The sequence below is a fragment of the Salmo trutta genome, chromosome 6 (assembly GCF_901001165.1).
Source record: "Salmo trutta chromosome 6, fSalTru1.1, whole genome shotgun sequence".
In the NCBI taxonomy this organism is placed as follows: Eukaryota; Metazoa; Chordata; class Actinopteri; order Salmoniformes; family Salmonidae; genus Salmo; species Salmo trutta.
This window is the reverse complement of record NC_042962.1, coordinates 16,373,113-16,385,625: the sequence shown is the minus strand read 5'-3', so window position 1 is coordinate 16,385,625 and position 12,513 is coordinate 16,373,113. Positions and strand designations below refer to the sequence as shown.

General features: G+C 43.3%; 1 protein-coding gene across 1 annotated transcript in view; it reads right to left on the bottom strand.

Annotated features, from left to right (window-relative positions):
- Positions 1 to 12,513, bottom strand: part of LOC115195273 (histone-lysine N-methyltransferase 2C) — a 225,697-nt gene that overhangs the window by 31,041 nt on the left and 182,143 nt on the right. The window contains exons 30-36 of the mRNA XM_029755045.1: positions 6,400 to 6,432; positions 5,626 to 5,748; positions 4,819 to 4,966; positions 4,170 to 4,384; positions 3,880 to 3,953; positions 688 to 894; positions 8 to 154 (exon numbers count right to left, since the gene is read on the bottom strand). Coding sequence (XP_029610905.1) covers positions 8 to 154; positions 688 to 894; positions 3,880 to 3,953; positions 4,170 to 4,384; positions 4,819 to 4,966; positions 5,626 to 5,748; positions 6,400 to 6,432 — 947 coding nt within the window. The remainder of the gene's footprint in view (positions 1 to 7; positions 155 to 687; positions 895 to 3,879; positions 3,954 to 4,169; positions 4,385 to 4,818; positions 4,967 to 5,625; positions 5,749 to 6,399; positions 6,433 to 12,513) is intronic.

Here is a 12,513-nt window from a genome sequence, read left to right as displayed (position 1 = left end):
ATCTTACCAGAGACATTTTTCCACCTCCTGCAGCTATAGTTGCCTGGTTGGAATGTCCAAAAAGGACGTCTTTATTTGTTGATTTTATGGCTTTGCTTTTTGGGACCTTTTCCTGCTGCGTCTTAAGCGGTCCCCACATCTGATTTAACTCTCCCTTTTCAATGCAAATTAAGAATTAGTAGACTGTATGAGAACGCCAAATGTATTGTTTAAAAATGACTCACTCAACCATGCACATATATAAAGTTAAATATAAAAATTATGTTTCATGCCCCCCAAGTTATGTTATGTTCAATCTCACCACCTTGCTTCCACTCACAATTCCCCTGACATGCGGTACTTTGATTGTTATGGTGGTGTATTATGGTGTCATAAAATACATGTACACACAAATAAACGCACACTGCTCTCTTACACCAGGGTTTCTCAACAGGCAGGAATAAAATCCCACTTATACCATTTTGCTGCCATGAAACAAATAACTTCCTAATTTTATAAAAGGCATGCATGCAATTGCCCCACAATCTTGCATCCAATTTAAACAAAAAACATTTACATAAAACAAATTAAGGAAAAACAAATCCACAACAACTCCTAGAAAAGTGGTTGAGAAACCCTGCTTTACAGTGCACCCATGCTTCATACCCCCCCATTTCCAGCACACTTTAACCCTAAAGGTACTCTTACCTGTCTGAACTTCCACTCCTGCTCGTGCTCAGACTCCTTGGGCTTGAGAGCATCTTTGAAGAGCAGCTCAGCATCCATGGGGACACTATTGGGGTCAAAGGGGTCAGTCAACGGCTGCTGGTGAGGATTCTGGTGTCGCTTCAGCGTATCGTTGGACATCTGAACTTTGTTAATGCGCAGCGCTGCCCGGTTATCGCGTGCCTTTTGCTGGAAGAAAGGGTCAATTTTGTAATTTTTCCAAGTGGTCAATCACTTGACCCATGATAAAGCTAATTATTACAGATGGTTACACATACAGTACCAGTCAAACTATGGACACCTACTCATTCAAGGGGTTTTCTTTATTTTTACTATTTTCAACATTGTAGAATAATAGTGAAAACATCAAAACTATGATAACACATATGGAATCATGTAGTAACCAAAAAAGTGTTAAACAAATCGAAATATATTTAATATTTGAGATTCTTCAATGTAGCCACCTTTTGCCTTGATGACAGCTTTGCACACTCTTGGCATTCTCTCAACCAGCTTCATGAGGTAGTCACCTAGAATGCATTTCAATTAACAGGTTTGCCTTGTTAAAAGTGAATTTGTGGAAGTTCGTTCCTTCTTAATGAATTGGAGCCAATCAGTTGTGTAGGGGTGTAATACAGAAGATGGTCTTTTACCAAATAGGGCTTAGTCCATACTATGGCAAGAACAGCTGAAATAGTCACAAAAAACATCAAGCGCTATGATGAAACTGGCTCTCATGAGGACCGCCACAGGAAAGGAAGACCCAGAGTTACCTCTGCTGCAGAGGATAAGTTCATTAGTTACCAACCTCAGAAATTGCAGTCCAAATAAATGCTTCACAGAGTTCAAGTAACAGACATATCTCAACATTAACTGTTCAGAGGAGACTGCGTGAATCAGGCCTTCGTGGTCGAATTGCTGCAAATAAACCCCTACTTAAGGACACCAATAATAAGAAGAGACTTGCTTGGGCCAAGAAACACAAGCAACAGACATTAGACCAGTGGAAATCTGTCTTTTGGTCTGATGAGTACAAATTTGACATTTTTGGTTCCAACCGCCGTGTCTTTGTGAGATGCAGAGTAGGTGAACGGATGATCTCTGCATGTGTGGTTTCCACCATGAAGCATGGAGGAGGTGGTGTGATGTGTGGGGATGCTTTGCTGGTGACACTGTCAGTGCTTTACTTAGAATTCAACGCACAATTAACCAGTATGGCTACCACAGCATTCTGCAGCGATACACCATCTCATCTGGTTTGCAGACAGTGGGACTATCATTTGTTTTTCAACAGGACAATGAACAAACACACCTCTAGGCTGTGTAAGGGCTATTTGACCAATAAGGAGAGTGATGGAGTGCTGCATCAGATGATCTGGCCTCCACAATCACCCAACCTCAACCCAATTGAGATGGTTTGGGACAAGTTGGACTGCAGAGTGGAAAAGCAGTCAACAAGTAATCAGCATATGTGGGAACTCCTTCATGACTATTGGAAAAGCAATCCAGGTGAAGCTGGTTGAGAGAATGCAAAGAGTAGGCAAAGCTGTCATGAAGGCAAAGGGTGGCTACTTTGAAGAATCTAAAATATTAAATATATTTTGATATATTTGTTTAACACGTTTTGGGTTACTACATGATTTCATGTGTTATGTCATAGTTTTGATGTATTCACTATTATTCTACAATGTAGAAAATAGTAAAAACAAAGAAAAACCCTTGAATGAGTAGGTGTCTAAACCTTTTTGACTGGTACTGTATATATACACTGCATATGCACTACCGTTCAAAAGTTTGGGGTCACTTAGAAATGTCCTTGTTTTTGAAAGAAAAGCACGGTTTTTTTGTCCATTAAAATAACCAAAAATTGATCAGAAATACAGTGTAGACATTGTTCATGTTGTAAATGACTATTGTTGCTAATTTTAATGGAATATCTACATAGGCGTTCAGAGACTCATTATCAGCAACCATCACTCCTGTGTTCCATGACATGTTTTATTTATTTATTTTATTTCACCTTTATTTAACCAGGTAAGCTAGTTGAGAACAAGTCCTCATTTATAACTGTGACCTGGCCAAGATAAAGCAAAGCAGTGCGACACAAACAACACACAGTTACATATGGAATAAACAAGCGTACAGTCAATAACACAATAGAACAACTAGTCTAAGGAAGGCCAGTTTTATTACTTCTTTAATCAGCACTACAGTTTTCAGCTGTGCTAGCATAATTACAAAAGGGTTTTCTAATGATCAATTAGCCTTTTAAAATGATAAACTGGATTAGCTAGCACAACGTGCCATTGGAACACAGGAGTGATGGTTGCTGATAATGGGCCTCTGTACGCCTATGTAGATATTCCATTAAAAATCTGCCGTTTCCAGCTACAAATGTCATTTACAACATGAAAAATGTCTACACTGTATTTTTGATCAATTTGATGTTATTTTAATGGACCATTTTTTTGGCTTTTCTTTCAAAAACAAGAACATTTCTAAGTGACCCCAAACTTTTGAACAGTTGTGTATATAAAAAAAATCTGAATGTCTTGGGGAAAACATAAGGTAAAGAAACCATCTACAATCACCCAATCTCATCAACAACAAAGAAATTGACATGCAGAGCATCGTTGAATGTAATGTCATCATGGAGAAAATCTAACTGTCCTGAAAAACCCTCAAATAACTATCTGTAAAGTTGGAAAACTTACTAGGCACAACATTTAAACAGAACAAAGATAAGAGAGAGTGAGAGAGAGTGAGAGAGAGCCCTTAGGTTTATAATGCCATCAGAAAACAGATGAACAGAACAATACAAACAAATACCATCCTTCTCCCTAATGGCCTCTTGAACATTTCGTCAGAGATTGGCTACTTTCCTTTCATTCATCAGTCCAATAAACATAGGGCCCCATTCAATCAAAATCTCAAATCTGGTTTGTGGAGTAAGTCAATAACAAAGTTGTTCTGGTGAAGTAGAAATAATTCATTTTTGATTGGTACTACGGCTGTTTTCGTTGGAAGTTTTGGAAAAGATTTGCCATTATTTCTTCAATGTATGGATTTTGTCTACAGGTTTATACAAACTTCTATTCAGCAATCAGGAAAACCAAATGCTGATTAAAATAAATGCATTGAATCATAGTCCAGCATGGATGTAAACAAACTTACCACATATGGAGCCCTGTCCTGGGAACTGGCTTTCCTCCATAATTTTGCGATTTGTTTCACTCTCATAGCCCAGTCTGAGATAGAAAAAAGATTAGCTAAAACGTACAGCGCTAGGACACGCATGCAATATGGCCAAGTAGAGTACCTTTTCTAGTCTCGTTTTCACAATATCCATACAATCTTTTAAATGGGTGCGACAACTTCCGAGCTCATTATTTTTAATAATAAAAAAAAATAACATTTCGATAATTCACACAAGAATTTTAAAGAACCAAAACTTCTGTACCAACCTGGGAACTCCCCTAGGAGGTTGGGGAAGTTGACGTTGGTGTAAAGGACTGGGGCCACAGTGGCCATCTCGCCCAGAGTCTCCTCCTTCTCCCACTTGAGCGTGCTTCTCTGCGCGTTGGACATGGTGTCTGTCTCTCCCTCCGGAAGGGGGCCGGGGACGGGCGCGCTCCATGGAATCACTACTTCACCCCCCATCTGGCTAAACTTCTTGTCCCTGGAAGGAGCTCTCTGGTTACACATTATATTGACTTATACCATTGCATTGTTGGATACTTGTTTCTGATTGGCTTGAAGGGCATTCTAGAGACACATTATTATTATACTGGCACTTTCTATGTCACTTACAATGTGGATCACCTTGAGGCAAATGTAGTTTGGGCTTTAGTATAAAAAATACATCCTATTCATTGATGGAGATATTAACGCTAACAAGTGAGCAGACCTCAGAGGATTTTTTTTTTTTAAAAAGCGAACTACAATGAAGTCCAAACAATGGAGGAAAACATAGTCAAGAAGACTCAATAGGTAAGTTAAAAAATAAAACAGCATCCAATTGATTGCCTTCCAGCAGTTGTCTTTAAAGGTGAAAGCAATGCTCTAGTAATACGCCGGATGGGTACAACAGCTTCCTGCTATGCCAGCTCTTACCTCATATTCTCTTGGAAAGGCATTCTGTGGATGGGCGAGAAGTTGCCGGGGCCTGTGCCGCCGGGCATCATGGGAGTTGGAGGAAAATGGGGGTTGGGCCCCATCATGCCGTTTATCATTGGCATCCGGGGGAACATCCCACCGTCGCCTGCAACAGAGAGCATAGAGAATGTCAGATAAGTAGTTCCATACATACATTGATTATACAAAACATCAAGAACACCTAATCTTTTCAAGACAAACTGACCAGGTGAAAGCTATGATCTCTTATTGATGTCACTTGTTAAATCCACGTCAGTCAGTGTATATTAAGAGGTGGAGACAGGTTAAAAAAATATTTTTAAGCCTTGAAACAATTGAGGCATGGATTGTGCATGTGTGCCATTCAGAGGGTGAAATGGGCAAGACAAAATATTTAAGTGCATTTGAACACTCAAGAACGGTCCACCACCCAAAGGACATCCAGCCAACTTGACAACTGTGGGAAGCATTAGATTCAAAATGGGTCAGCATCTCTGTAGAACACTTTTGACACCTTGTGGAGTCCATGCCCTAACAAATTCAGGCTGTTCTGAGGGCCAAATGGGTGGATGCAACTCAATATTAAGAAGGTGTTCCTAATGTTTGGTATACTCACGTGTACATCCTCATGTCCTGTTGATTATGTGAACATGACATGCATATAAATCAATGTGATCCTCAATCAATAAATGCCCATGGCTACACATTCATTTTACAGTCAATAGTAGATTAGATAAAAATGTGACCAAATACAATTCTCCAAGAGGCTTGGGGTGGTGGTGGTACCTGGGTTTGGAAGGGCCATGGCTCCAGGTCCATTGGCCCCAGGGTGAGACAGCTGTGGAGGCTGGCTGGTGCTGGGACTAAGAACCGCTGTGAAGAGGTCCTCCACATCCTTTCCCTCCAGCTCTTTAGGCAATGAAATAAATTACGTTGATGTGCGTATTTTATAAAAAAAACAACTCTTTCTCCCCAATTTCGCGGTATCCAATTGGTAGTTACAGTCTTGTGCCATCGCTGAAACTCCTGTACGGACACGGGAGAGGCGAAGGTCGAGAGCCATGAATCCTCCGAAACACAACCCTGCCAAGCCACACTGCTTCTTGACACACTGCTCGCTTTATCCGAAAGCCAGCCACACCAATGTGTCGGAGGAAAGACAGTACAACTGGCGACCGTGTCAGCGCACATGCGCCCGGCCCGCCACAGGAGTCGCTAGAGCGTGATGGGACAAGGACATCCCTGCCAGCCAAACCCTCCCCTAACTCAGACGACACTGGGCCAATTTTGCACCGCCTCATGGGTCTCCCGGTCGTGGCCGGCTGCGACACAGCCCGGAATCGAACTCAGGTCTGTAGTGAAGCCTCAAGCACTGCGATGCTGCGCACGTACTTTCAACCACCATCAATAAGTGTCGTTCAAATCTTTCAATTATATAAGTTATCTTTCAATTATATAGAACTGATCATCTCTGACATACAACTGAATGAACAACTCTCAGAAGAACAATCTAGGTTGGACCTTAATGGGCCTGAAAAGATTAATATCAAAACCACAAACCTGGAATTTTGTAGAGTTTACTGAGAATTGCACCTGAAAAAGACAAAGAAATGCTTATACATTACTGCAATGATATATACATACAGTACACAGTACCAAACCAAAAGTTTGGACACACCTACGCATTCAATGGGTTTTGTTTATTTTTACTATTTTCTACGTTGTAGAATACTAGTGAAGACGTCAATACTAGGAAATAACACATATTGAATGATGTAGTATACAAAAAAGTATTAAACAAATCCAAACATATTTTTTAAAGTAGCCACCCTTTGCCTTGACAGCTTTGCACACTCTTGGTATTCTCTCAACGAGCTTCATGAGGTAGTCACCTGGAATTAATTTAAATTAACAGGTGTCCCTTCTTAAGTTCATTTGTGGAATTTCTTTCCTTCTTAATGTTTTTGAGCCAATCAGTTGTGTTGTGACATGGTAGGGGTGGAATACAGAAGATAGCCCTATTTGGTAAAAGACCAAGTCCATACTATGGCAAGAACAGCTACAATAGGCAAAGAGAAATGACAGTCTATCATCACTTTAAGACATGAAGGTCAGTCAATGCAGAACATTTCAAGAACTTTGAAAGTTTCTTCAAGTGCAGTCGCAAAAACCATCAAGCGCTATGATGAAACTGGCTTTCATGAGGACCGCCACAGGAAAGGAAGACCCAGAGTTACCTATGCTTCAGAGGATAAGTTCATTAGCGTTACCAGCCTCAGAAATTGCAGCCCAAATAAATGCTTCATAGAGTTCAAGTAACAGACATATCTCAACATTAACTGTTCAGAGGAGACTGCATGAATCAGGCCTTCATGGTCGAATTGCTGCAAAGAGACCACTAGTAAAGGACACCAATAAGAAGAGACTTGCTTAGGCCAAGAAACACAAGCAGTGGACATTAGACCGGTGGAAATCTGTCCTTTGATCAGATGAGTCCGAAAAATTCAAGGCACACTTAACTAGCATGGCTATCACAGCATTCTGCAGCGATATGCCATCCCATCTGTTTTGCTCACAGTGGGACTATCATTTATTTTTCAACAGGACAATAACCCAACACACCTCCAGGCTATGTAAGGGCTATTTGACCAAGAAGGAGAGTGATGAAGTGCTGCATCAGATGACCTGGCCTCCATAACCACCCAACCTCAACCCAAGTGAGATGGTTTGGGATGAGTTGGAACCACAGAGTGAAGGAAAGTCAGCCAACAAAAGCTCAGCATATGTGGGAACTCCTTCAAGACGGTTGGAAAAGCATTCCTCATGAAGTTGGTTGTGAATCCAAGATGGCGTAGCAGTGCAGACGTGGTTTGTTGTCCTCTTTTTCCATTTTTAAATTAAATATACCTTCCGGTAACCCGCCTCACTCAATGTGACACGGATCCGCAATTTTTTTTAGACCCTATAGCCAAAACTTTCATCAGAAGGTAGCCAGCTAATTAGTCATTGTTAGCCACTGCTAGCGGCCTTTACCCTCTGCTCAGGCACCAGCCGTTTTTTTAGCCTGGATAATACCTGCCAGCCTCGGACTGTTTTTCTCCACTACAACGCCAGATTCCTGCCGTAAACCCTGGACCATATATCATCACAGCTAGCTAGCGGCAAATGACTGACCAAGCCCCGAAGCTAGCCCTGAGCCAGGCGCATCTCCCGATTAGCAAACGAAATTACCACAACTACAATACCTTTTTCGCCATCTGACCCGGTCCCTTCGTCGACACGGCGCACCGACGCAGACGTAATTCCATCAGCTGTGCCTTCAACCGGCCTTTGTCGGACGACGGAGCAAACGCTTCTACTTAACCCCGACTGCTAACTTTAAATGCCGTGTCTCCCACGTGCTAGCGCAGTAACGACTACCTAGCGGCTTCCCTGTTTCATCTATTGCTGTACACTGGACCCTATGATCACTTGGCTACATAGCTGATGCCTGCTGGACTGTTCATTTATCACGGTACTCCACTTTGTTTACCTTTGTTTTTCTGTCGGCCCTAGCCCCGAACTCAAGCCCTGTGTGTAGTTAACCGACCCTCTCTGCCCATTCATCGTCAGTTTACCTATTGTTGTTGACTTAGCTGATTAGCTGTTGTTGTCTTACCCGTTGTTGACTTAGTTAGCTCTCCCAATCAACACCCGTGATTGCTTTATGTCTCTCTCAAATGTCAATATGCCTTGTATACTGTTTAGGATAATTATCATTGTTTTAGTTTACTGGGGAGCCCCTAGTCCCACTGTACATGCCTTAGATACCTCCTTTGTCCCACCTCCCACACATGCGGTGACCTCACCCAGTATAACCAGCATGTCCAGAGATGCAACCTCTCTTATCATCACTCAGTGCCTGGGCTTACCTCCACTGTACACGCACCCCACCCGTCTGCACATTATGCCCTGAATCTATTCTACCACGCCCAGAAATCTGCTCCTTTTATTCTCTGTCCCCAACGCACTAGACGACCAGTTTTGCTAGCCTTTAGCCGTACCCTCATCCTACTCCTCCTCTGTTCCTCGGGTGACGTGGAGGCTAACCCAGGCCCTGCGTGTCCCCAGGCACTCTCATTTGTTGACTTCTGTAATCAAAAAAGCCTTGGTTTCATACAGGTTATCAGAAGCCTCCTCCCTAAGTTTGTTTTACTCACTGCTTTAGCACACTCTGCCAACCTTGATGCCCTTGCCGTGTCTGAATCCTGGCTTAGGAAGGCCACCAAGAATTCTGAGATTTACATACCCAACTACAACATTTTTCGTCAAGATAGAACTGACAAAGAGGGAGGAGTTGCAATCTACTGCAGAGATAGCTTGCAAAGTTGTCATACTTTCCAGTTCTATACCCAAACAGTTCGAACTTCTAATTTTAAAAATGAATCTCTTCAGAAATAAGTCTCTCACTGTTGCCACCTGTTATAGATCCCCCTCAGCTCCCAGCTGTGCCCTGGACACCATATGTGAATTGATTGCCCCCCATCTATCTTCAGAGTTCGTTCTGTTAGGTGACCTAAACTGGGATATGCTTAACACCCCAGCAGTCCTACAATCTAAGCTAGATGCCCTCAATCTCACACAAATTATCAAGGAAACCACCAGGTACAACCCTAAATCCGTAAACATGGGCACCCTCATAGATATTATCCTGACCAACTTGCCCTCCAAATACACCTCTGCTGTTTTCAATCAGGATCTCAGCTATCCCTGCATCCGCGGTCAAACGACCACCCCTCATCACTGTCAAACGCTCCCTAAAACACTTCTGCAAGCAGGCCTTTCTAATCGACCTGGCCCAGGTATCCTGGAAGGATATTGACCTCATCCCGTCAGTCGAGGATGCCTGGTCATTCTTTAAAAGTAATTTCCTCACCATCTTAAATAAGCATGCCCCTTTCAAAAAATTTAGAACTAAGAACAGATATAGCCCTTGGTTCACTCCAGACCTGACTGCCCTTGACCAGCACAAAAACATCCTGTGGCGGACTGCAATAGCATCGAATAGTCCCTGCGATATGCAACTGTTCAGGGAAGTCAGGAACCAATAGACACAGTCAGTCAGGAAAGCAAAGGCTAGCTTTTCAAACAGAAATTTGCATCCTGTAGCTCTAACTCCAAAAAGTTTTGGGACACTGTAAAGTCCATGGAGAACAAGAGCACCTCCTCCCAGCTGCCCACTGCACTGAGGCTAGGCGACACGGTCACCACCGATAAATCCATAATAATCGAAAATTTCAATAAGCATTTCTCTACGGCTGGCCATGCTTTCCTCCTGGCTACCCCAACCCTGGCCAACAGCTCCACACCCCTCACAGCTACTTGCCCGAGCCTCCCCAGCTTCTCCTTCACCCAAATCCAGATCGCAGACGTTCTGAACGAGCTGCAAAACCTGGATCTGTACAAATCAGCTGGGCTAGACAATCTGGATCCTCTCTAAAATTATCCGCCGCCATTGTTGCAACCCCTATTACCAGTCTGTTCAACCTCTCTTTTGTTTCGTCCGAGATCCCTAAAGATTGGAAAGCTGCCGCGGTCATCCCCCTCCTCTTCAAAGGGGGTGACACTCTAGACCCAAACTGTTACAGACCTATATCCATCCTGCCCTGCCTTTCTAAAGTCTTTGAAAGCCAAGTTAATAAACAGATGACTGACCATTTCGAATCCCACCGTACCTTCTCCGTTGTGCAATCCGGTTTCCGAGCCGGTCACGGGTGCACCTCAGCCACGCTCAAGGTACTAAACGATATCATAACCACCATCGATAAAAGACAGTACTATGCAGCCGTCTTCATCGACCTGGCCAAGGCTTTCGACTCTGTCAATCACCGTATTCTTATTGGCAGACTCAATAGCCTTGGTTTCTCAAATGACTGCCTCGCCTGGTTCACCATCTACTTCGCAGACAGAGTTCAGTGTGTCAAATCGGATGGCCTGTTGTATCTTTAAAATGGTGTATAATACTTGTATGTTTGAGGAATTTTAATTATGAGATTTCTGTTTTGAATTTGGCGTCCTGCAATTTCACTGGCTGTTGTCGAGGTGGGACGCAGCGTCCCAGAGAGGTTAACACGTGTAAATATTTGTATGAACATAACAAGATTCAACAACTGAGACATAAACCGAACAAGTTCTACAGACATGTGACTAACGGAAATTGAATAATGTGTCCCTGAACAAAGGGGGGTTCAAAATCAAAAGTAACGGTCAGTATTTGGTGTGGCAACCAGCTGCATTAAGTACTGCAGTGCATCTCCTCCTCATGGACTACACCAGATTTGCCAGTTCTTGCTGTGAGATGTTACCCCACTCTTCCACCAAGGCACCTGCAAGTTTCCGGACATTTCTGGGGGGAATGGCCCTAGCCCTCACCCTCCGATCCAACAGGTCCCAGACGTGCTCAATGGGATTGAGATCCGGCCTCTTCGCTGGCTATGGCAGAACACTGACATTCCTGTCTTGCAGGAAATCACTCACAGAACGAGCAGTATGGCTGGTGGCGAATCCGACCATCACCCCTGGTGAGACAAAACCACGACTCGTCAGTGAAGAGCACTTTTTGCCAGTCCTGTCTGGTCCAGTGACGGTGGGTTTGTGCCCATAGGCGACGTTGTTGCCGGTGATGTCTGGTGAGAACCTGCCTTACAACAGGCCTACAAGCCCTCAGTCCAGCCTCTCCCAGCCTATTGCGGACAGTCTGAGCACTGATGGAGGGATTTTGGGCTAACTCGGGCAGTTGTTGTTGCCATCCTGTACCTGTCCCGCAGGTGTAATGTTCGGATGTACCAATCCTGTGCAGGTGTTGTTACACGGGGTCTGCCACTGCGAGAACAATCAGCTGTCCGTCCTGTCTCCCTGTAGCGCTGTCTTGGGCGTCTCGGTACGGACATTGCAATTTATTGCCATGGCCACATCTGAAGTCCTCATGCCTCCTTGCAGCATGCCTAAGGCACGTTCACACAGATGAGCAGGGACCCTGGGCATCTTTCTTTTGGTGTTTTTCAGAGCCAGTAGAAAGGCCTCTAGTATCCTAAGTTTACATAACTGTGACCTAAATTGCCTACCGTCTGTAAGCGTCAATAGACAATCTGGATCCTCTCTAAAATTATCGACCGTGACACAGGTGCATGCTCATTAATGGTTTATGGTTCATTGAACAAGCATGGGAAACAGTGTTTAAACCATTTAAAATTAAGATCTGTGAAGTTATTTGGATTTTTACAAATTAACTTTGAAAGACAGGTTCCTGAAAAAGGGACAAATCTCTGCCAAGAAAACAGGGTAGACTTCCCTATTTGTCAACACTTAACTTTGCGGGAACATCAGTTAAACTGAGCAGACATTATTTACTTAGCTTTCCATGATTTTGTAATCTGGCATTTGATTCGACCACCATGGCTTCTATATACACTGCAGTTGCTCCATGTGATGGATACTGTACAGCGCATACGCAACAGAGGTACGCAACTCTAGGAAGAAATACTTATTTTTCATTCTTGACTTTTAGGGGCAGTTTCGCAGACACAGATTAAGCGTAGTTCTGGCTAAAAAAGTGCTTTCAGTGGAGATTGTTCTTTGCTAATGCTTTAGTCCAGGACTAGGCTTAATCTGCGTCTAGGAAACCAACCCTGAATC